Source organism: Dinoponera quadriceps, unplaced genomic scaffold (assembly GCF_001313825.1).
Source record: "Dinoponera quadriceps isolate SergipeBrazil2010 unplaced genomic scaffold, ASM131382v1 scaffold6118, whole genome shotgun sequence".
Taxonomy (NCBI): Eukaryota; Metazoa; Arthropoda; class Insecta; order Hymenoptera; family Formicidae; genus Dinoponera; species Dinoponera quadriceps.
Window position 1 is genome coordinate 1,147,979 of NW_014562572.1, and position 25,221 is coordinate 1,173,199.

The window sequence follows — 25,221 nt, forward strand, 5'->3', positions numbered from 1 at the left end:
GTTTGTGAACACGATATTAATAAGCACAACACCGTGAACTCCTTCCTCACGCACGGGAATTCACGATACACGATACACGTCCGTACGAATCGCGTGTCGGCGATCACGAAAAGCGAAAAAAAGCCCCCCCACGCTATTGGTGCAACAAGGTATTACGTCCGCACGTTGTTTTCGTCTTTGTCGGATATCCCCGTCGAACGCTCGGTATCGTTTTTCGTATCGTATGTGTTAACGTTGCGTATCAAGTTTCTATCTGTCATGTCGTCCTCGTCATTGTCGTCGTCGTCGTCACCGGTAGAAAGCTGAACTTTCGCACCGTCTCGTCGCTTTCGCAAAATGCTTGCTACTTGCAAGAGACCGGGGTGAATGGACGGCTCGTGCGAGGGCCGAGTCGGTAGACTAGCTAGTTTTGTAGAGCGCAGAAAGAACGAAGCCACCCGAGACGGGTGTCGTTTTACATTATTATTAGCTCGAACATTGCACCTCCTCGCACTAATGGCAGACCGAAGAGTCGCCGGCGTTCAAGCGTGTTAAAGTTGATGCTTCGCACAATACACACTTCGACGCTTCCCATCAGCCCCGATTATCGCGCCACGACGATGCTTGGTTAGTCCACCCACCGCCTCCGAAGACGCTTCGGAAAGTATCATCGGAGTAGAATAAACCGGAGAACGAAGACGCGTCGTATCGCGCGCGACGAAAACAAAACAGAAAAGAAAGAATTTCGCGTTGATAATTTTTATCTGTGTGCTAACAGACATTCAAATAAATTATTCCGATACTCCTCAGCAATTTTTTACTAAGTCCGAGTAAAAATTGGCTAAGGAGTAATTATACTACTTGAACCGAGCGTTTTCTTTCTTGTGTGCGATTTTCAACCTTACGTTGAAGCTACGGGTTAGAAATCGTATAATTTTCCGTCTGTACGGAATGGTAGAAGCATACGCGGCACCGACTGTACGTTTTGAAAGATATTCGTCGCCATCGAGGCTGTTTCTATCTCTTTCCCGATACGACGGCGCTTCGAACAGACGATCGGTGAAAATCCGCGTGAAAATGTGCCCCGAGATGTTTCCAATAAAAAGGAGAAGAAAAGAAAAAAAACGGAGCCCAAATGTTTGAGCGCGAATCCCTTTTCTCGCTCTCCGAATTCGACGTGTGCCTCGCGTTCGACCGGAACGAAGGTTGGCTAGTCGGAAATTAAAGTTTGACCCGGCATCGTTTAATCACGCTCTCTTTCTACTTAACGAACCCTCAACGACCGTTAAGCTCAGAACTCGGTTCCGATTGTATCCCATCGCAGGAATCGCGCTTTCGTCCGAGCGCATTTCTCGGATCGTCTCTATGGACTCGATTAGCGACTGCTGTCGCGAATATGCGATGAGCTCCGACGTGTAAGTATTTTTCCATCGTGGCTCGAGAACAGTGATCTCTCCGAATCTGTTCACACGCGATACAAAAAAAAGGAAAGAAGAAAAACACAGCGCCGAGCAACCGACAACGAGAGATTCGCTTTACCTACCGTTTATTATTCCGAGTCTAGCGAGAATTCGAGTTTGGGAAGCGCGATTTTCTACACTATGTGTGATACGTCAGCACCTCAACTACTTGAAAACTGTAGCGTTTATGAATCCTCTTCTTCAGTTGTCCTAGAGATAGACGTGTACGCATAACACAACATGTAGTTTGCAAACTCGTGAGGTGTGCGCTTGTGTTCCTGTGATCGTTCGGGAGAAACTTAGACGAAAAAGAAAAAAGAAGAAAGAAACAAAACGAATGAAAGTAAAGAAGGAAAAAAGGGGCAGTGGGATGAAGGTGCTACATCATGAGACAATTTCTCCCGTCCGCAACCAGTGTTTCTTTCTCCACGACGGAAAGCGCGACACTTTCATATCGCAATCGTCATCACGACGTTGTGCTGATTGTCCCGCGAAGTAACGCGCTTCCTTTGCACCGGAGATCCTACAGTCGGCTCGGCACGCGAGAACGTGAAGAATTCATGGCCACCGCGTCGCGAAAGAGAGAAAAAAGCAAAAGATTCACCTACGGATGAAGTCTTTCGTCTCGTCGATTTCAGAGATACGATTGGATGGGTATCCAACTCGCTGCTCCACGTCCCAACGTGGGCGTTCTCGTCCCTCTCGGGACCTGTAACAGCAAGTTCGAGTTTTCCTCGGCCTCGCTGCGAAGATCGAGGCGCGTAATAGCCTCTCCGATCCTCGCCGACGGCCGACGTCGCGCTCTCCGCCGTCGGGCGGACTTACCAAGCGTGGGCAACCGCTTGACGGGTCTCCGGTGCAGATTCAGTGGCTCACTCTTGGGTTTGTTTTCTATTCCTGCACTGGGGTTGTACTAGAACTGAACCGAACTAGTGCAAGCCAGAACTGACGAGTCTGCAGCCAAGGAATGAAAAACGCTCTAACGCAAAGATAACATGGCGCGCTTAGTTATATTATCGTAGAATTGAACAACTGTTATTTTTAACGTTAACTGACGATGATTCTAACTTGTATGTTGGAATGTTACATCCCAGAGAAGAAGGCGATATTATGGCCCTCTGCTTTATATAATTTTGTTAATAATTAATATCTTGAATTGTAAACTCAACGATTACATTCGTAAAGTGTTGTTCAACCGATTCTAGACTCAAAAATATTATAAAATGCGTGCTATTTAGAACGTTAATTTAACTTGAATTATTGACTTATTGAATAATCACTTCAATGCGAAAGTCTCGAAAAAGAGGCGGTAAATCTATTTTAAAGGGGAGGTCACATTAGCAAAATGCCATGCTATCGTTTAACTTTGCGCAACTCAACATGTGTACAACGGAATAGGATGTTAAATAACGCACAAAACACTCAAGTTTACAGAATCACAGGGTGTCTCATCAACATACAGCTCATTACGACGGGTTGCCTGTCCGGAGATGCGCATGAGTGAGTGAGAACGTGCGTAACTAGTTCGAGTTTGTACGACGCGCTTTCACTCTTTCACGCGTGCCCCTGCAGCGTGCAATTTATCGTAATGAGCTGCGTGTTGATACAACGCTCTGTCCATATATTCCTCCGATGAAACACCCAAGTTTGAGAAGAATGGAAAATTATATAAAATTAAATGCTAAAAGTAAAACATGTTGAAAACATGTCAAAATGCTCGAAAATGAAAATGAGTTATAACAAATGCCGGCTGTTATATGGCATATTAACGTTATTATGTAACGACGGGCTAAACAATTTACTAAACAAATATTCCCTAAGTAATCATTAGAATTGGCCACCTAATTGCGGCCGTAATAAGGGCGTGCCATTATACAAGAGCCTTAATATCACCTTCTCTTTTACATATTAAAATATAGATCTTGTAAAATCTCTTTACAGTATCTAGGAAAACAGCTACTTTAATATTTTACTTATTTAATTATTATCTCGATAGAGCGGCATAGTGAACGTTTAAAAGTGTAAACTTTCAAAGTAGAAGTGATAAAACGTAGTTTTCACTTAGGTGTATTGCTTCGCACGTTTATACATATCTTGAATATTGGAGTGAAAGTACAGCGATTCAATGACATAACGATACAGACTACTCCATGTTTCTTGCATTCTTACTCGAAAGTACTGTCCCAATTGTCCCTTGCACTGCTTGCACTGCGGACCTAATGCAGCCAGTTCAGTGAACTCTCGCTGTACTGGAGTAGAGGACAGCGTCGCTGACGTCGCCGGGCTAGAAAACGCTTCAGTGTACATTTCTTTTAGAGTGCAACCAGTGCAGGAATAGAAAACAAACCTCATGTTTGCAGCTCTCCTGTTCTCTCCACGGGCACGGCACCCTCATTCGCTCGCCCCATTCCGCTCGGCCTCTCAACTTTTCTTATCACGTAGAGATCCCACGTGCATCTTTTAAAACGTCACGCTTTCTCGAGAGGCCGCGCTCGACCGCAATTATCACCGCCCGTCTCGATCGCGTCCCCCCCCCCCTCCGCCCCGGCCCACTTCTCCCCGTGCTGATAACGTGATCAGAAACGACTGAAATTTCCAGCATCTGCACTGGTCGAGCCATCACGTGGACTCCTTAGACAGCGGCGGAGCTTTAGGCTGGCCGAGAACATCGAGGCCACGCGTGAACAGCGCCATCGACGTAGCCGGCTTCCTATCCCAGGTGAGTAATCGAGCCGGGAAAAATCCACGCTACGCGGAAAGATCGATGGATTACGCGAGGTGGACAGCCGCGTCCTCGAACCTGGCTCCGATCGATCCGATTTCGCCGCGACCTTCCCCGGAATGGACAGAGCCCGCCGCCGCCGCCAACGTCGACGTCGACGTCGGCCTGTGGTGGTCGTGGGCGCGTAACCATGCCGGGCAGGCATTTTCCGATTATAGCAATCGAGGTGATTGAAATTGGAAATCAGTGAAGCCGGCGAGCGAGTTCCAAGGATGGCTTTAGCTCCACGGTAGTTCTATCCGCAGGATAGATAACTTAGAGTCTCTTTACAATGAAACGAGCGACGTCGCTCGACTACCACGCGGTCTCCTCGGCGTCGATATCTACGACTGCGGTGATACCCGAGAGAGATCGGAATGTAAAAATACCAGAGGGAAGAAGAACGCGATCTCACGTCGAGTTTCACGAAGTTTGCGCGGAGAAGAGGAATTGGTCGAATTAACGTGACAATGAACGAACCAAACCGCACTTTAATCGAGGGAGACGCGAATTTCTTACGAACCAAATCCGACTTTTATCACCGGAAATTTCATCTCCTCCGACCAAAACGCGTTTGATTCGTTCTTTGTCACGTTAATTCAATCAAACTTTTTCCTCCGTGCGTCTCCGTGCCTTGGAACTCTCTCTCTCTCTCTCTCTCTCTCTCTCGAGCCGATAAATCTTAATCTATCGGCCCGATGCAAAAGTTTCTTCTTTTTTTAATCAAACTGTACGTATGATGTTTATTTAATTGAAATTTTTTGTTTCGCTCGACGGACTGTCATCTCTTCGGTAACTAAATGATCCCGCGCCCGTAGAAATTCTAGAATTTTTGGGGAAAAAATTGATTAAATAGCGGAACGAATTTTTGCATCGACACAATATAATATATTAATATTATTACTTGTATTATATGTATTCTCTCTCGAAAATTTACACTTTAATTTTTTATTTATATTTTAATTTACGTAGAAGTGATATATACTCATGTGTGTCGAGAGGGAATTTCAAAAAGTACTCTCGGAATTTTTTGCAGCGAAATCTCTCTCAAAACGATTTTTACGAGAGTGAACATTTATTCGAATTTAATACCAGCGCCTAAAGTGTCAAAAATGAATGCTTAACTCAAACTTGCTCAAACTCAGTTCAATTAATTCGAGTGAATTTGTTCCTGTGGTGGCGGAATACATCAGATTCACTGTTCCAGTTCAAGAATAATTCGATTTTGTTTTCGCGAATGAAATTTCGCTCGAAGAAATTCAGAGAGCAAGACACATCGTTAAGCGACAAAGACGAGAACGAAACCGCGATAGACGAGCGAAGTTACAATCTCGTGGACGCGCAGCGGAACGCGAAAAAATACGAGACACACGTTATATCGATTTATTAGGAGAATTTATTTACGCGCTCGCATCCCTGAGCGTTCGATATATGATTCTTCGTTCTACCACAACTTTCTCTCTCTCTCTCTCTCTCTCTCTCTCTCTCTCTCTCTCTTCCCTCCCNTAAAGCGTAGCCAAAATTTCTCGATAAACAAATCTGCACGTGAACGTGCACACGTCGCCCACACGTGCCCGATTGTTACACGATTGTTACAATTTCAGATTGCGCGTTTCGGCATATATTGTTAACGTAACGCAACGAAGTCGGAGGGAATAACCATATCCCTCAATGCGACAGTTATTTCAATAAATAATGAACACGAAAGAGTTCGTGCGAAAGAGATACTTCTCAAACGTCAAAGTTCAAGGTAGTTCTGAAGCGAAGTGTAGTGCACCGGATGATCGATATGTTCGTTGGATTACTTGTAAGGAAATGGACAAATTTACTTTCGCCGCATGTGAACGAATGTGTGTGTTACGTTTCTGAATCGCGTACTTCGTCGAACTCGGCACTAACTTAATGTCTACTTTATTCTACATCTGTCTTTCTCACTCCGTCGTACACATACACACATATATCTCTCTCGTTTTATTTTTCTTTCTTTCTTTCTCTTCCTCCCATTTCTCTCTCTTTAATCTCCTTGTAATTCACGTCATGCCAAGGTCATACCAGGACCGCGCACCATTGTACCGTAATTGGCACAACAATACCGACGATAAGCGGCTCACAATTGGCACAATACTAGCACGATAATGCCGTTAATAATACAAGGATCTCTGCTTGATGTTCTACAACGTCGATATTGTACACGGTGATTTGCCGCATACGGCACGTACCGTTCGTTTCTACGAACGTATGATGCGCACGGAATTAACGGACCGAGTCGTCCGATTAATTAATCTCGCGCTTGATTTCACAGATGAGTCACGAACGAGAGATTCGCGGAAAAGGGAGGAAATGTTACTTTCGCTTCACAAATCCACTAACTGTCGTTGTAATTGAGGCACAATCTCTCGTTGCGCTCCTGGCGTAAAACCGACCATCCCATAGAATTGCAAACCACAACGGATATTAGGCACATATACAAAGTAGTTTGGTATTCGTTGTACAACTAGGAAGGGAGTGACTTTTCCTTGAAAAAATAAATCGAAGATGTAAAATTAAAGTCTCCCAAATGACGCTTTGTTCTCGAGAAAATCGATTTTGAAGACTCCCCATGCAAGAAGCATATCCGTCGATTTTTCATTAGTATGTCTTGCCTTTCTATCAAGTTAATGGAAACTGATAATTGAAGGCGAAAAATAATAAAATAATAAAAAAAGAGTTAGTATGTGATTCGAACACGAAACAGGACGTGAGCACAACGCACACACACACACACACATTACGGTTATCGTGAGGAAAACATAATGTGTACTCGCGAAGAGACGTTTCTACCACTTTAGTCGTTTTCATGATTCCATTCACGCGTCCACGCTACCTGTTCATCACCGAAACGCCTCGTCTTATTAACACACATTCAATAGCGCACTAACGTGAAAACATGTTCATGAACAGTCTCGTCCGTCTAGTCTCTCTGGGGGCCTCCATCTTCGCCAATCACGCGTCCTCGTAGTCATCCCTCAGCGCGCGCCTTGTACCTTGTGGTTGCAGGAATTCCTCCGACGCCACGGCTCCACGTCGAAGTTGTGCCGTAAGGTTCGCAGTGCAGATAACTTACCTCTCGCGTCAACGAATCGCCAGCAAGACCCACGTAGGAACTCCAAGGACATCGAGGGCGCCGAGGGCGACCGCGAGTCCTTCCTAAAGCCGAGCCAGGACGACAAGTCCGACGATCAGGACTCGAGGAGGCAGAGCAGCCTCGACAGCGCGCCGAAGGACAATACGGAAACGTCGCTGTTGGATCCCAGTAATCAGCAGCCCTCTTCGAGGTGAGTTACGCTCGAGGTCAATATTGCTGATTGCCAGCCGATTTCCGACGTTACGGCTTTTTCCGCGGACCCGATGCTTCGATTAACGCGGCGATTGTCGCGTTGATTTTCGTCGGTCGCACACGAAGAGCATATTGGTAGCTTATTTTCGTATAAATTCCTTCGAATTCTTTTCAATTTCACACTGTATTTTATGGTAATGCGGGAATAGACTGCCAGCAGAGTTTGTCCAAGTGGAAATTTTGGCTCTCTGTTGAACCTTTAGTACTGTAGCACAGAAGTCGCGAAACAACTAATTTTCTCGAGGTGTCGCCGAAGAGAAACACGTAATGTCTGAGAAATCATGACCGGGAGAAGTGAACAATATTGACACGCACGAGGGCGGACGGAATTAACTGCTCGCGGCGACACAATTACCATCCATCATCGCTCCTGTTACGCGAAATTTACCACGGCTAACGTCGTTGACCCGACTTGCCTGCTGACGCTAAATATATCTAATTAATTCCGCTGAAACTTAGCGTACGGACTCTATACAAGTTTGCTCCACCGTAGAATGTTGCGAACGGGAATAACTTCGATCACTCCCGTTCAATTTTCCAAAATTATCCCTAATTATTCGGAAAAATATTGTCCAGGGATATTTCTGAAATCTTGAAAGATGCGAGAGTGAAAACGCATTGCTTGAAAAGATTTAAAAGATGAGCAGAGACCAGTTGATTTTATTTCTCACACGGGGAAAAATAATTTGCTGTCACGGCAGATTCTATGCTGTCGCAACAAAATCTGTCAGTTATTACACATGGTGCATCGGAACTCCAGCGGTAAACTCACAGGATAGATTCTACGTAAAAAATAAGTAAAAAAATCTTAGTAAATATGTTCTCAAACGCTTAGTTTCTGCTCCAATTACGAATCACTCGCTAATTTAGTTAAGTCGACTAAATTTAATCACTGTCGCAACGAATATGCAGCAGCGACGATAGTTTCGCTGCGGGGAAAAAAATGGTTTTCTTCCGTGTAAGATTATCGCGAAAAAACTTCGCGAATGTTGCGAAAATCCTCGCCTCGACGTGCCGCATGGCTGTCTAAGAGATTCGCATTTGCCAGTTGCAGCGTGCAGACAATACCCTTATAATTCAACGACTCTCGGACGGATTCGCACGCTATCCCGTTCGGGCCGATATAGTAATCTATTAAGTGGTATCGCAAAAGATCACGATATGCAAACGAGATATGAGATAAGAGAGAGAAAATCTCGCCTAACGGGGTTTCGCGTGCCTTAGATAACTTTACGCTGACCGTAGATTGCGCAAATTGCTCCAGCTGCATCGTGCCGCTACTTGAGCCATGTTTCATCCCCGACACCGTCCTCTCTCCTCGCGATTTATTATCGTCGCGAGAGCGCATTTTGCTTGGAAATCACTAAAACGGGCCCCATGCTACGCATTTGCATAATAGAAATCAGCGAACACCCTTTTCGCCTCCATCAGGCGGTGCATGTGCAAGCAATTTTTTACCGCAGTTTTTACCGCTGAAGCATCTGCGTTCACTTAGTGCATTTTAATGATTGCATCAAAGCTCATGCGCACTTTATGACACTTTTACGGCTATTCGAGTATACCATGCATAAACGCAAATAAATATCAGCGTGTCGTTACGATGAGCTTTCAAATTGCGAAGAGAGCCGCGCAAAAATACGATTGCGCCGCGCTTCTCGAGCAAATATTATTCAAATCAACTTGGGACGCGTCAGCATTCTCTATTCAGGTTTCGAGTGGAACTCCCTGAGAGAAGACCATCCGGTACGGAGTATCTTCTCTTAAAGTCGCGAATCTCGGTGATCCTTCGCTGAGAAAACAATTTTTGCGGCATTTATAACTATAGTCGCATAAGTGGCAGAATTATAGTCAGGAGAAGCATTTCTCTAGTAAGTGTAGCGCCAGCATTAGAAAAGTCGGAAATGACTATAATTTTCGTAGGATTCCTCTCAGTGTTTCGTTCGTTGTGAATGCAGGCTATCTTCGGTGCGATTGGCGAATCTAAGTTTAACGGCAGGGAGAAAAATCGGCTCTAAAACCGCCGTCGAAGAGTCTGTCGTTAAACTCAAGCTCGCGTGTTATACGGGATACACTCCGTACGTTTCACGCGAATTTATCCAATATGTAGAGCCTCGTGCTCTTCGACCGTGCGTACATACACATCCTAACGACGAGCGGACCGACGGGAATTTATACGTTTTACCTTTCACATATATTTTCTCTAACAATTAACAATTTCACCTACGCAAATCGAACGGCGCATCTCTGTGCCGATATTCTCGCGCGGGTGATCTTATCCGTTTTATTAAGTGCCGTTATTTCGCCACCGAGAAATATAATATGCTTTCCTACATTACGTAAATAGAATTCAGCATGCACTCTCGTCGATCATATCGAGTCGAATTACACACAACATTCGCGCATAAATACGATCGCAAATCAAACACAGGAACTTCGTATCGTCGTTCGCGCGCTGCATAATCCGCGAGATTTTTTGCCACGGCCACAGTTAATTATTTAATTGAGAAGCGTCGGTGATTGATGAAAGTGTTATTAAAGATTTGCAAAAGTGAAGCATCGGGATTCTCCGGGAAGATACTAAAATGCGTTCTCATTAGCTATTAATGATAAAATAAAGCGGAACGGCGTGTAATAAAACCGGCATTCGTTATTGAAGACTTGTCAACACATCGATATCAACGAAAAGGATACATTACGTCGAAAGCTAAAATAATACGCAACAAAAATATGGGACAGATTTTAATTAAAATATGTCGATATGTCAATTCTCGCCGGCGTATAAAGCGGGGATTTAGTTTCCGGATAATAAAGCAGAATTCATCTCCACATTGCTAACACGCCGTTCCAGACAAACACTTCTTCAAACTTTCGCTTTGCCCGGCAGATATATATTATATATCGAATTTCCATTTATATTAATACGTGCGCTTTGAATCATATTAATGTGTGATTTTAATCTCAGTTCGGCACTCATGAGTAAAACTGATCCGAGCGAAAAATCAAGATACCAGATAGTTGTTGAATTATTGAATATATAAACATAAAATCCTTTATTGAAGACATGCAAATTTTTTTTTCATTTTTATGTAGAATCAATAAACTATTTTCTCTTATACTTTAGATTATTCATATTAAAAATAATAATTGCGGTCATGTTTTTTAATTTATCCTCTTTGCGCATTTAAAACTATAATCTGTATGCTGGATAAGCATGTATAGTTTGTTTAATAAGAGGATGACCAGACAAACTTCTCTTTGAAAAGCGTTACATCGAAAACTTTTGAATACGATTTTTTCATCATTTCCTGTACAAGTCTGCATGGATGAATTCGAAATTCGCAATAATGAAAATCCGCATCATCAAAATTCATAACATCGTCGTTGCCAGTCTCAAAGATCCGGCGGTGCCGATATCGGGGCAGGAATTGATGTCAACATCTCTACTTTAGCTGGTCTTATGGCTGGACAAGCACGCGTAGCGGATGTCAGTCGAAGGGGGGAGATCCACGTGCGTCGTTAGAAATGCAGATTGCCAGCTCATGGTGCGACTTATACAGGGTAAACGCATCGACCGTCGCGGCCAGGTGCACCTTCGCCCCTCCCCCTGCCGCCGCGAGAGCGGGAGCGGTAATGACAGCCGGGGGAATTTAAATGCAGCGCTACATTGTTGCCGGAACATGGCGGCTTCGATCCGCGGCGATACACGCCGATGCACGGCCGGCAGGAGGAGGGGGGCCGCTGGCCATATCGATCACAATTTCACCGGGCGACACCACTAGCCTCAACCAGCGTCTGGCATGTAAATGACTTTGGCCACTTTGCGAGCCCCCCGCGATCGCCCGACCTTCCGCTCGCCGTCAGCGTCCGCGTATCCTCACGTCGTCGCATCACGATGGTCTCGCAAGCTCGTGATTGCCATCGGCCAGGATGACGACGACGTCGGCGAGCGGGCTTCGCGTGAATGGGAGAAAGTGCGCGGGATGTGCGATTAAACCCCCTCAGCTATCCCCTGTGGAAGCTAATAAAATTATTCCCGGGTAGAATGGGTGATATGGCTTTTATTTCGGAATATTTTAACGCCCCGTCAAAATGCAACGAGCCGTCCTATAAAGAGGTATTTAAATTTCGTATTTGGTACGGAAACAAATTGGTCTTAAATCACGAATAGATGTATTCTCACGTATAAGAAAGAATATTGCGATCTCTTCGGGAGATTTTTCAATCTTGATTTGATTTTCAGACCTAGTGACGAGAGGACGAATCGTTTCTATGAATGGACAAAGAGGTTTCAGAGAACGTTGCTGATTGAACGTTGCTTAAACGACGCGTGTCCGTCTTTGTCCCACGCCAATGTATGCAAAATATGCAGAAAATAAATGGAGAAGTTGAAATCGCCGCCGGAGTTCGGCTTAATGTAGTTATTACGAAGCGGGATCCGTTATCGCGTCGTTTCATCTCGCTCCGCGATAAATCGATCATAATTTCGGCCGAGCGTTGTTCGGCCGTCGTGCCAGGCATAAAACCATTAAGCAGTCTCTTCATTTATAACTACTCGGTATCTGCGCGTTTCATTTCCTGCATCGTAATGACTCGGCGATACCATCGTCCACGATTCTACGAGAATGCTTACGAGAGCAATCAAGCGGATCGCTGTCGCTATTATGCGAAATCGAGTGGCTACCTTCGTACATTCGCGAATCTTTCTTCCCGTAACGATGTAATTGCCCGTTTATAAACTTCGTGGATATTTTAACGCGGGACTTCGTCAATTTTGCGACTCTCCTTTGGAACGCAAATTTGAAACCCGATTTAAATCACATTAAATTCACGCGTTGAATTTATATTACTCATGTTTCGAAACGTTAATTATCTTAAACAGTAAATTTTCAATAAATGAGGTAACACTTAATACTATTTTTAAGCGCGCGATATATTTTTAATATTACAATAAGGCGTTATTGTTACTATTATTAAACCAAAAAAAAAAAGTATCGATTTTTAACCGTTTAATATCGCGAACACTTATTTCGCTATCGAGAAACGAGAACCGTATATCTCCCCTCTTTATCGGGGAAAAGGGAACTCGCTGTGAAAATCGTGGAAATCGAGGCGTACAACGTCGCATTGGGGATCCACCTCGAATTTGAAATATACTTTTTAATCGGTATGCCGCTCGGAAATATCGAGGATCGCTTCCGTGTGTGCCGATACGTCGCGTACATCGCGGTATTCGTCGCGACCGACCCCGCGGCGACCTTTCACCCGGCGCTTTCAGCTCGTCTCGCGTCGTCCGATTCGAGTGTGCATCTGTCCTTAAACGCGGCAACGCGATTCAGCAACAATGCACAGCGCACGAGAGAGCACTCGTACTATATTTAGGTCGGGGGGGGGGGGNTTGAATTCTCCACGCGTGCCGTAGGATATATCCCGCGAGTGTCCCGCTTTCCTTTCTTGCCTCGCATCATTTCCATAATGCCAATGTTACATGCACACGTGTCGCTAACGCAACGCCGCCCAGTACGGAGGTAATAAATTATGAGAGCGCCCGCGTATCACATGCGGTATACGCAGACTGCCCGCTAGTACCTAGCTTGATTTCGTCGTAGCATTTACGCAAAGCATGCCACTTTATTCCTGCCCCGCGGCTTTATCTCCCTTGACATTCAGAACTTCGCTCGCCTATCGCCGGCGCTCCGTCGCGTCGCGAATATCCGCACGCTGATCTCGTAGGTAAACGCAATTGACACGGTGCCTCGTGATTCATTTCCGAGAGAGATGTCCGCAAAATGACGCTCGTGATCAATGAATCACGAGGACACTCAGCGATGAAGATTAAAGGTCTTTCGCAGACGACGAAATCCATGTAATTGAGTGAAATTAAATCATTTCGAGCACACGATCGAGCGGGTTAACGAGCGTATTCACGTCGTGTCCATCGACCGATCCTGACTCCGATTTCACTCCAACGGACTTCATTTCGCGATTTAATCGTCGGCAAGTGTAAATATCACGACGAATGTAAATATCGCACTGTATAAGCTCGGCCGTGCGGATCATTCTCGCGGCACGTCAGAAATAATCCCTCCCGGCGTCGCTTTCAGGGATTCCCCGGTGGCGTCTTCGTCGTTGGTCGCCAGACGTTTCGGAGGATGGCGCAGTAGCGGAAATCACGAGTACGTCAGATGCCCAGTGCGACAGCCTGCTTCCATGGACGAGCGGTAAAAATAAGCTCTATGTTCATATTAATGTTCATATTAATTTTCATTAATTTATATATATATATATTCGTATATTTCTCTTCTCGTGCGGTGTTCAATCGCTACTCTCTTCCTCGTTCTTAAAGACGACGCGAGGCAATTTTGCACTGCAATTAATCTTCGGATAAAGTTGAAACTCGCGGGTTTTTCCTGCTTCCTTCTTTTGAATTCTAAATTAAATTAAATCTCATCTGAGTGAAATTTCACCGCGTCGTTTCCGGTCTCTCGCAGTTATCGCGGCCGCGAAACCGCGTGTGCTCGTGGGTGAAAAAATGTGCGGTTGCTCTAATTTACGAGAATGCCGTAATTAAAATTTAGAGATTATTTCCACAAACTACGGGAGTAGCGCTGAAAGTTCTCCTTTTCGGTGTGCAGCGCAAAGTTAACGCCACCACGGTGAGCACCAACGATAATCCACGATAATTCAGAGAATAGTTACATAATCCGCGGGAAACGACCGAATATAGTTGACGAGTTCGAATATGGTCGGTGAAATTTTCTAGCCGCGGAAAAGCCGCCGTAGCTTTTCGCTCATAACGAAGTTACTCCGCTCATGCTTTGAGGAAGAGGAAACGAGTCTAGTTTTTTGGTTAGGCAAGTTTTGAGAGGGAGGAAAGAGATGCGCGCGCTTCATTGCTGCGTTCGCAATGCGGTTTCTTCATTAAGCAATTCCCTCAAGGAGGTTGTAAGGTGAAACGAGTTTGACGAGAATTTAATAAAACTCGCACTACGTACACATTAAAATATTATTTAACCGCTCGTATAATTAGAAAAAGATTGACCATTTAAAAGCTGAGATATTTGCAACTAAAATTCATACTTTTTATTCATTTCATTTCATTCTGCACGGTGCTTAAAGATATTATTCAACCGGAAGTGTCATCATACCTCTTTCAACTTTAATTTCTGCATGGTCTATTTTAAACATAAGATCACGCTTTTTCGCGCTTTTTCCTCGTCGGAAGTATTTCTCGGCGCGTTTTAAACGAGCGACTAAGAGAGAACCTTCCTTGGCTGTCCGGCCGTCGTCCACTTTGGGATATGGTTGCTCACAGCGCGGATACCTCCCGCGACGCTTGCAAAATGCATTCTCTCGTGAATTTGCAATAAAGCATTGATATTTATATCTCCCCGGGGGTACTTTCCCGAGGCTATCGATCATAAATATATGAACGTTGGTGACGTCGTTTCGCTCTACAAATATCTCTTTAGCCGTTCGAGAGCGACTACCTGGTCACGCGACGAGTCTCACGCGGGGCCGATCTGTGCATCTGTGACGACGAATTCAACAATCGAATATCTCTTCGGAGGTTCCTTCATAGAGAATCCGTGTTATCCGCGTTTCGGTCATATATGAGAGATAGAACGGCACGTTTTCTTTCCGTGCATGATTAAACTCCGAGAGGGTCCGTTCTGTCTCTCCTTGAAAGTAACTTCCTACAAGTAATGTTACTTCTCAAAGAGCTCGTTTAACCCTGGTTTCAGACGAACCAGGATTGAAAAAGCTCTCTGACACAGTCTCTGATACGGTCCGAGTTGACACGGCGAGCAAGAGCCGGTTTTCGGCAAATTCTAAACGCACTCGATCGCGATCACTCCCGACGAACACGACGGCAACGATGACGAAGGCAACTGATGCCGACAATCCCGCAGGTGTTATCGGCGATCTTACGATTCCGAGGCCACTCGTCCGTCCTCGCGGTACCATCACTACCATCGGCGCGCGGACGCCGAGCGGCACTCGAAGAGCTGCGACTACACGCGCCGCCCTACGGAGTCGAGCATCGAGGTGCAGCACTTCGGCCTGCCGATTCTCAGCGTGAGCGAGCCGAGCCCGCCGGACGAGAGCGAGCGCGTCGACGACTACTTGTAGGACTTGCTTGCCGAGGACTTCCTGAAGGAGCTCCTCGTGTAAACCGTCCGCGACTCCCGTACTTCGCCTCGCCGCCCAACGCTGGGCTCGCCGTTGATCGCGAGTCGCGACCGGACGTTTGACCCTTTGCCTCCTCTTCTTGCCTTCTTCTCTCTTTCTTTCACTCCTTGTGTCCTCATCCCTTCGAGCAATCGCGGCATTGTCGCTGCGTACCTTCTTTGGGGAATCGCAAACGACCCAAGTAAGTACAGATAAGGAGAGGGAAAGAGAGAGAGAGAGAGGGGGAACAAAGAGAGAGAAAGAGAGTGTGTGTGTATATGTGTGTGTGAGAGCAACCTGCCTCTACTCCTTCTAACCGATACTCTCGTGCGTGTTGTACTTTAGAGAAAAGTTCGAAGGTTATAAATATATTTGCTACTCGTATCTCGTAGGAACTCCGCGCGCTCGCGTCTCCCACGCGGATCTCGTTCATATCCAGCAACGCTGGCTATCGTTCGCACGATAGCCTCTCGGTAAATCCATATCTCTATCCGCGTTGACCCCCGCGAAATAATCGGGCGCGTTCGGCCCGCGTCCTACGAAAAAAAAAAGGGAGAAAGCGAAAAGCCCACGTGCGAGTGCGCGAGCGTCCGCCATTGAGACGTACGCGTCTCGGCGATTCCCCGGTCGCTTCGATATTGCTAAGTGGCTCGATTCGACGCCTTTGAGGCTCCCCGGAGGACGCGTCCCACGCTCCCGAGGATCGCGTTCAGATCTGCCGCGCGCTCGCTCTTCACTTTTTTACCTGACGATCCGGTAAGTGCAACGGCAGGATAACGAGCGTTTCGAGCACGCGCTCGTTCAGTTACACTCCACCCGAACGAAGAGCGTGCACCGAGAGGAAAAACGTCGGGTGTCCGTGACTGCATTCGCACAGTGAAAGAACCCATAGTCGGAAAATCTATTTTTGTAGCGAGTGTTTATCGATAGTTAATCTTAGCGAAGGTAGTAACTTTACATACATATTTTTGCTGCTGTTACTCTTTTCTTTGTCAGAACGACACGAATTGACAAATTTTTCCGGTTTCTAATTCGGAAGATTCATGTAGATTCTGATTGGAAGTGTAATGTTTCCAACGTACGATTCTAAGGAAGGTGGGAAACATAAATACGGCGCGCATTATGGAAGATGTTAGGAATGGATTTCGATCGTAATCATTTTGTCTTCCCTAGAACACGATAGAAAACACAATCGAAATTTGGGGAGTAATTGAATAATTCCGATCGGCGTCCATTTCGAGCGATTTCATAATACGTGCACAAATCCTACTTGATCATTCCCAACATTTCCCCGAAGATTTTTTCTGCTTTCCATTTTACATTACGATTGGACGAAATGTATGAAACAATTTAAATGTTTACACTTTACAAGTACACACACACACACACACACGTCTCTCGATTCTGGCGATGATAGTCGCAACGCACAGCCAATCAGTATCGCGGAAAAGAAGGTTTATCCCGTGTTTGGGATAACTTTGGGTATTCTAATCGGAATCTATACTGAACATGGGAAGATCCGGGAAATTTTCTACGCGGGAAGGAGATATAGCCGAGAAACTGGCTATAATTTTAACGAGATTTTTTTCTCTCAGTGTACGCGGACGCGCGAACACCTCCTCCCGCCTCGCGCGTTCCCTCGATCCCCGGGACATCTATTATGGAATTGTTCGGAAAGATTTCCGATCGGAATCGTTCGATCACTCCTCAGAAAACACAATAGAAGAAATCTATGATTGAGCGATTCCGATCGGGAAATCTTTCCGAGCATTTTCACAACAGGCGCCCAGATCCGGTCTCTCCTCTCTTCGTCGTTTTCGCCAGTTCTTACGTTATTTCCTTTCACACGCGAAGCTCGCCGACGGTCGCGAACGCGTCGTCGAAAGATCTCGAGATAACGCCGCGACACGGTGGCGATCAATCGCGCGTGTACAACGGCTGCAATCGCCAATGGATCTCGCGTATCGCGACTGCGATGAAGACAAATGATTGTGGCCAGCCGTTCAACGGCGTCATCAGCCCTTTAACACCAGGTAAATCAGGATAGCATAGTTCCAGTGCACCGGAAAAAAATCTCAGTTTTCCAGGCAGCGGAAAATTCAGTCACACCAACGCAGTTGTTTTTCCGTGTTGGGGCGCAAAATTGAGAAAAATGATCAATCGTTTTTCACGGACACGGAGAAGCTGCTGGCTCCGGAGCCGAAGTGAAAAGGCGACATATGCGCCGAGGACTCACCACGAGCTCACCGAGCCTACAAATCGCGTTTGTAATATGCGTACATTTCTCATCTCGCGACAAGCCCGACGCGTCTCGGGGAGAGCTTATTCCGCGCGAAAGACTTGAGGATAACGTAACGCCTGGGCGCCAAGTGTCGGTGAGCCCGGATGAATTATGTCTACGTCGCCGCGACGTGTCACTCGCGCCGCCGGCTCCGTGGCTGAAGAGAGACGAACGCGTGGTCGTGAGTACTCGCAACGTCACGAGCAATCGCGACGCTACATCGCCCGCCGCCATGCACTCGAGCGCAATTATCCAGCTAACTTATTTATCTAGCAAAATGATCTGGCTGTTAGAAGAAGTGACCGTTATATTATTGATTAGTAATGAATTGGACACAAATTTAGATTTACGTTATACGCGATGCTCGTATAAAAAAAACGGAACTTGGAATTCGAAGGGCATTTTTAACGTTCACGTTACGCATTCAGAATAGCCCAAATATTAAGACGCAAAGAGCGATTGCAAGTGAACTGTAAGATTCGTTGTCTTCCTCTCGAGAGAAAGAGAGAGGATTTCGAAAGTTCTTCTCGAGGGAGCGATAGATCACGTGACGCGTGCGACAGATTCGTACGAAGGTCGGCGACGGGTTGTTCGGAATTTTTAATAGCGTGATATCACCGCGCCATATCGTATGATTAAGGAACTCCGTCTCCCTCTCTCCCCTACCCTCCCCTAAAATAATCAGAATGAGTCGCTGACACGTGCCTCATCACCGCCGATCTCTCTCGACTTCGCATCTGTGGACCAATCGTTGCGTGAGGAGAGCGGGACCATTAATCGTAGTAAGCGAGAACGCAAACAATTCGTGAGGATAGATTCTGTTCGTCGCGAATCCACGTGTCTGAGCGAGTAGGACGCGCGATCGAGTGGAAGAGAAACCGATTCGACCGCCTGTGTATCTGAGAAAGATTACGAGGGGGATTATCACGGTGGTTTTCGCCGTCGAATAGATCCACAGCCGCAGAAAATCGGCCAGTTAGTCCGGCGAACGATGCTAATGTCGATTGTGACACCTTTAAAGATCGCTCGGTGACGATTATTTCATTTCGTCGAACAATGAAACCGCACGGAGAGAAATAATTCGGGGAGGCAGCAAATTTTACAACGTCCGTAGCAAACGAATGGATATGCAGAATGCTTTTCCTCCATGCGACATTTTCTGTCTTATGCGATCGTATTTTCTCTTATGACGATATTTATTCTTCGAGCATGTTTAATGAGGAAGCTTGCTTTGAAAGTACGTTTCACAACATCACTTGCAGCCTCGGAGTGATGAAGTATCGAGAAAATTGTGTTCCTGTCGTCACTTGTACATATCGTCAGAATTCTAACGTGGTTTATACCTCTCATCGATGTGCCTCGACCTCTCGATATCTCTACGCGGATGATTTACAAGTCGTAAATTTCGAGGAATCAATCGACCCACATCGATGCGTTTGCGTCTTATCACGAGCACACTTCGCCGAAAATTGTCATAAAATCACATTACATCGTGGTACCCAAGTTTATCAAATTATTAACTTAACGATGAAACGAGGCATATCAACGTCGATTCAACTTGACTTCGAACTTCTCGATTAAGCGGTAAAATCGAAGGAGTTCGAAATGCATGACGCGCGTTAAATTTGATCTTTCATTGGTTATCACCACCTTGTCCACCGCCATTTTCACATCAAGATCTTTGTTCTAAGCCGCTACGATCCGCAGAAACTGAGATATCGACGATTGTATGAAGCGGCGCGCTCGATCGGCGCGCTTTCGGAATGGAGCCAATGGCTACGTTCAGAAAGAGAGAAAAGAGAGGAAAAGAGAACTACCGCAAGCTAGTGCAGCCAGTACAGAAAACAGACCCACGGTCGATGCCACTCACACAAACGCGCCGACAAGTGCATTCGTGCAACTGCGAATGGCCGGCGTAGCGGGGAGCGACCAGGCTTGCTGGGGGTCGCAAAGTCGGAGCAAGGCTGCAGTCACTGCGTACATGACCTACCCTACAGCGGTAGCACCGAATACCGATCGAGAGGGCAAATCGATATGAAGTGTCGATTTTTTTTTTAATATAGCAGCAACGTGAAACAAAAAACTTTGAAAAGGGGAAATCACCGCGTTCCCTATGAACATGACGTTCTTCGGAGAAGTAATGATTGATTAGCTGTATAAAATACGAGAGACATGGAATTTTGTGTCTGAGTTAAGATGGAAATTGATCTAAGATGGAAACCAACAGGAAAGCTTGGTTCCGATTTGCGATGCAGAGCGCTAGTTTTGTGTTCTTAGCGGATATAAAACACAATTTAAGAGAAAATGAAGTAATAATGAAGGAGAATTTTATCCTAATTCTGATACGCATTTGGGAATTAATTTGTTAATAAATTTTGAATGTCAACTTGTTCCACAAAATTCTTCCACGGAAAAAAAATATACAAAACAATTCTAGATATACGCGTACGTATAACTCTTGCCAATTAGTCGTTGTATTATTTAAAACTCGTCGCAGGGTGAACGAGCGGCGAACGAGCGACATTATCGTCTTTTCCGAACGCGAAAATAAGATATTTCTTTATTTATGCCGTATTCCCTTAATTATAGCATGCGAGGGAAACTCGTGAAGGAAGCGTGCCGAGTTCTCGTTACAACGAACGAATTTCGAAATCACGAATTATTTACACACACTTCGATGCTTCTGGTCGTCGTATCAGGCGCGTCGCCGAAATAACTTTCGTGATAAGCGTCGACGAACACCGGCACTCGATATTAAACATCGAGCGTTAAACTTTCATGTTCACCGTAGAATTCCGCCATTGTAACTTAAATCCACATCCTCGGATCGATAACCCAGATCGCCCTTGGATCTTCGGCGCGAACGCTGTCGCACGTGTCGGAGCGAAGGGCCTTCGGTATACACGGAGAGCGAGCGTTTTTATCCACATCATTCGTCGTAGCGGCTGCGTAAAGAAAATCGATAACCTCAACCTTAACTCTTTCGCGATCGCCTAGATTGCCGTGTGTTCTCATTGTCTCGCGCGACGATCCCGCGCCCGCAGAAGACGACTGCCCAAACGGAACAGAGAATCCCGATGACGTCGCACGAAGGGAAATAATTTAGGATGGACGGCAGATTTTATGTTATCATAGCAAAGAAATTAATATACGGGGGTGTTAAGTACTATTCAATATCTTCGGAATTGCTTTCTCAGAGGTTATTTTGTAAAAACAAGTATCAGACGAACGTGTGTTCATTTCTTCACAAGATGACCTGGAAAATCAATTCCTAAAATATTGAATGGCACTTAAGAGGCACCCGGTGCATTTATTTATTTACTACGGCAACAGAAAATTTGTAATTTCTCTGGATTATTTTTTACCTTGCGAAGTAACGAGAAAATGACTATAAAATCTCTTTTTTTTTTACCATGACTCGATCATTTCCTCGTCATTTCAACATCAATTTGACGAAATCCTGATTTTGCGTCCTACTCGAGTCAGCGTACGTCCTGATTGTCAGTGAAGCTCTCGCGAAGCGCGCGACGCCTCGTTAGCAATATCGAATCTCCGAGAATCGCGATTCTCCCGAAGACAAACGGGGCAGGGGAGTGATGACCGACGATGAATGAATCTCCTTATCACGCTGCGCGACGTAAAATATCATGGGCTTTCATGTGAATTATCTACAACGATCGTGCAACTCGCACGCCCGTCGCGTCGTCTCTTTCGCGCGCGCGCGCACGCGAAATTTCTCGGGCCGAGGAGACGACGCGGATGCGTCGAACATCGGCACGGGAAACTTGGAACCAGCGGCCCGTGGCCGCCTAAATTTTATATGTATTTCAGTTTATATATATACATACATATGTACGCTTACGTATCTTACGAACACTTCACGTATCACGAACTAGTCGGCGGAAAGGTGACGATACGATGCTTTCAATCTCACCCCGGCAGAAAGAGAGAGAGAGAGAGAGAAATGTATTCTCTGGAAATGAATATCCATATACGTCGAAGTTCATGCCGGGATTCATCAGCGCCTCGAATTGTGTATGGTATTTACGTCTGACATTTTCCGCGCGCATTGATCGTGCTTATTCCTCTCCCCCATTACACATTGATGTCACCTGCCATGTTTATCTCACTTATTATTTATTTACCATTTTATTGTTGCATCCGTTTCGCCGTGATTCGACGCGGAAAACGATCGTGTCATTTGGACGGTAAAACGAGCGAGATGCGATAAAGCGTGGATCGTTATTATCATGCAATGTATTTAAATTAAAACGACGATGAACGATGAATCGTTTCCAACGGAGAGGAAGAGGTACGGACGGTGAAGGTGGATCGAAGCATGAACTTTGCGCACACACGCGACACACACAAAGACGCACGCGTCTACACACGAAGAGATCGGAAAGGATTCAATTACCTCCAAGCGATTGATAATTATAGCTTTAAACGAAGAGACCAAATAATTAGAGTCCATATTCTCTTACGAAAGGGGCAGTCTTAGGGGGACCCGAATTAAGCAATTTTACAAAGAAAGAGTATCCGTCTAAGATTACTATATCCTCTGTACATATATATATATATATACATATATATATATATATATACGTACATACCTTTATGTAGTATTAGAATTCCGATCATGTTGATACGCAGCACCGGAAAGTCGCGCGAGCAATCGTTCGATCGATCGAGGGTGCGGGGATTGTGAGGGGGAAACTTTGTGCGTTTCCACACATTAATATAGCGAAGATTCCAACCTCTGTCGCCGTCGTAACGTCGAGTGCTCCAGCTGTATATAATGACAAGAGGCACGCTCTCTATCTCGCGTGCGTCGTGTTCGGCGGCTGTGTAAGTTAGTCTCCCAAGTAATAAGCATTGCTTCTACTTTACCATTTGCGCGAGCGAACACTGTGGCATATATATATATATATATATATACACACGAACACGGCATAGTGTGACGTTCTCAGCGTGGTAGTCAGTGACCGTAGTGGCCGTTCTCAGATCTTAGAAGCGTAAGAACTGTCGGAGATGTGTCTACACTTAGTCGAGACGTAAGATATAACGTGTCGTTTGTACGACCCCAGCAGACACAGCACAAGTTTCTAAAAGATCTTAGACTTCTGAAGGACACCCAAAAAACGTCTTATATTTTTTAGACATTTCTCAGAGAGGTCTTTAAGGAGGGTAAAAATGTTTGAACTTGCGAGAAGTCAGTAAAGGGCGATAAGTAAAGGGCGGGTAAAATAAGTCAATTTTGGTCTAATAAATGGAATCTCTTTTATGCATATCTTTTTATATTTTTCGACATGCTGAATCATTTGCAAATGTTAATTTCAAGCCAAATTGACGGGAAAATATTGTACATCGCATCCAAAGTAACATAGTTTCGTCGAGATCTGAATCAAAAACTCAAGAATACATCATATTTTCTTACCTTCTATTTCTCTTCCTATTATCTCTCATCGCACTCCTCTATTTTTATTTAACCTAACATCACCCATCCATCAGTTCAAACCTTCTTATCTCCTTGAAACGTCTTTCGCAAATTTGTGCTGTCTGGGACGGTACAAGTCATCCGCGAGATTCACAGTCGAGAAAGACAGAATATGTGTGTGCGTGAGAGTGAGAAAGAGAGAGAGAGAGAGAGAGAAAGGGAGAGAGAGATTTTATGTTTCTTACAGAAATGGGATAAACATTATTTTTCACAGATTTATAAGCTATATATATTTTCTTAACAATGTCGCGCGCGCGTCAAGGAATCATCCCGCCTCGCAGAAGAAAGAACGAAAGGAAACACCCTCGAATCTACGGAGATAAAAGCTCTCTTTGTATATATGCGCACCCTCTATCATCGACGGACCTGTTGTGTACGCCTAAGGACTTATCGAGCGGAAGTGCGGTGAAAAACGCAGCCAACGAGACACGCGCCGCCACGATTATCCATCCGACAACAACTACCCCCCGGTTCCCTTTCTTTCCTCGATGCGTCGGCGCGACGGAGGGCTGCGCGCCGAGCGTCTCGCGCTCCACGCGTAAATTCGATGTGTATATTTGCATGTAAATATCTCTCTGTATTCGGCGTAGCCGGGGCGGCGAGGGGTCCTCCTCTTCGCCGTCCGATCGCGACTGATCGCGCGCGATCCTCTTCTCCTCGATCGGAGATACCTCGACGGGATCCGCGAGCGAGCGAAGACGAAGGAGAAGACGAAGATGAAACGAAAGAAAATAAAAGAACACATCCTCGGTGTAATACCCAGCGAACACCGCGAGCGTAGATTTTAAGGTCCGTCAATTCGTGACATGCTATAAATTCTAAACCTGTGATTTATCGAGTCTAACTTTAGGGATTAGCTTTAAAGCTCTTGGTAGTGCGAGCCAGATGATGATATACGCGATCTGCGCGATCTTAACTACTCTATATACATATTATACATACGATGAATCCGTACACTCTCTCTCTCGACTTACAGACATATCGTATATACTACCACTCTGCACGCTCCGTTGTAATTAACGTAGGAACAAAGGGACCGTTGAGCCGAGCGCTGATCCTTAATCAATATGATAAGCGCGTGAAATTAACACTCGAGTCCTAGTATCTTGGGGAATCGGCAGACTCCGTCGGGTTCCCGTCGAAGTTGCACTTTGGCTTCCCGTGCGAAGGAGCGACGACAGGTGAAAACTGTGTACATTTTTCCACGGACCAAAGTAACATCGTCTGTTTTGCGCGCCTGTAATTTTGTTTTCTCTCTCTTTTCTTTTCTGTTCAAGTCCTCACCGTTACACGATTAGACGATCACTCGCTCGCAGGAGCTCACCCGTCATGCTGGTTAAGGATTAAAGTGTATTTTTCCAAACGATTAACCGTTGTTAATTGAGAGAGTGCGAGAGCTCGCGACCTCCGACGTCGATGCGGGAGAACGAAGGGCGCGATATGTGGTAATGAGGAGAGGAAGAGAGAGAGAGAGAGAGGAAGACCTTTTATTTACATCGATAACTTTATATATAGCCGATCCTTCTTGTAGATAGCCCCGAGCGGGTCTAAACCTTTTTATTGAATGAACTCTGTCACACGTCCTGTACCAACTTGACTTATATGATATATGATTAAAAGTAAGAATTAAAAAAAAAAGAATATAACTTTACAGACGTGTGAATTTCATTGTGGCGATCCTTGACGGTTTCTAAACAG

The 25,221-nt window shown here is 45.4% G+C and overlaps 1 protein-coding gene across 6 annotated transcripts in view; it reads left to right on the forward strand.

The window, feature by feature from the left end:
* LOC106751134 overlaps nucleotides 1-24,889 on the forward strand; it is a 90,224-nt gene extending 65,335 nt beyond the window's left edge. For 4 of the 6 annotated variants that reach the window (XM_014631940.1, XM_014631937.1, XM_014631938.1 and 1 more), the window contains 4 exons: nucleotides 4,039-4,158; nucleotides 7,237-7,514; nucleotides 13,678-13,794; nucleotides 15,487-24,889. In XM_014631940.1, the coding sequence (XP_014487426.1) occupies nucleotides 4,039-4,158; nucleotides 7,237-7,514; nucleotides 13,678-13,794; nucleotides 15,487-15,706 (735 nt within the window). In that variant the 3' untranslated portion in view covers nucleotides 15,707-24,889. Of the gene's footprint in view, nucleotides 1-4,038; nucleotides 4,159-7,236; nucleotides 7,515-11,025; nucleotides 11,341-13,677; nucleotides 13,795-15,318 lie in introns of those variants that run through there. The other 2 variants (XM_014631942.1, XM_014631941.1) reach the window with 2 other exon arrangements.
* The last annotated feature ends 332 nt before the right edge of the window (nucleotides 24,890-25,221 follow it).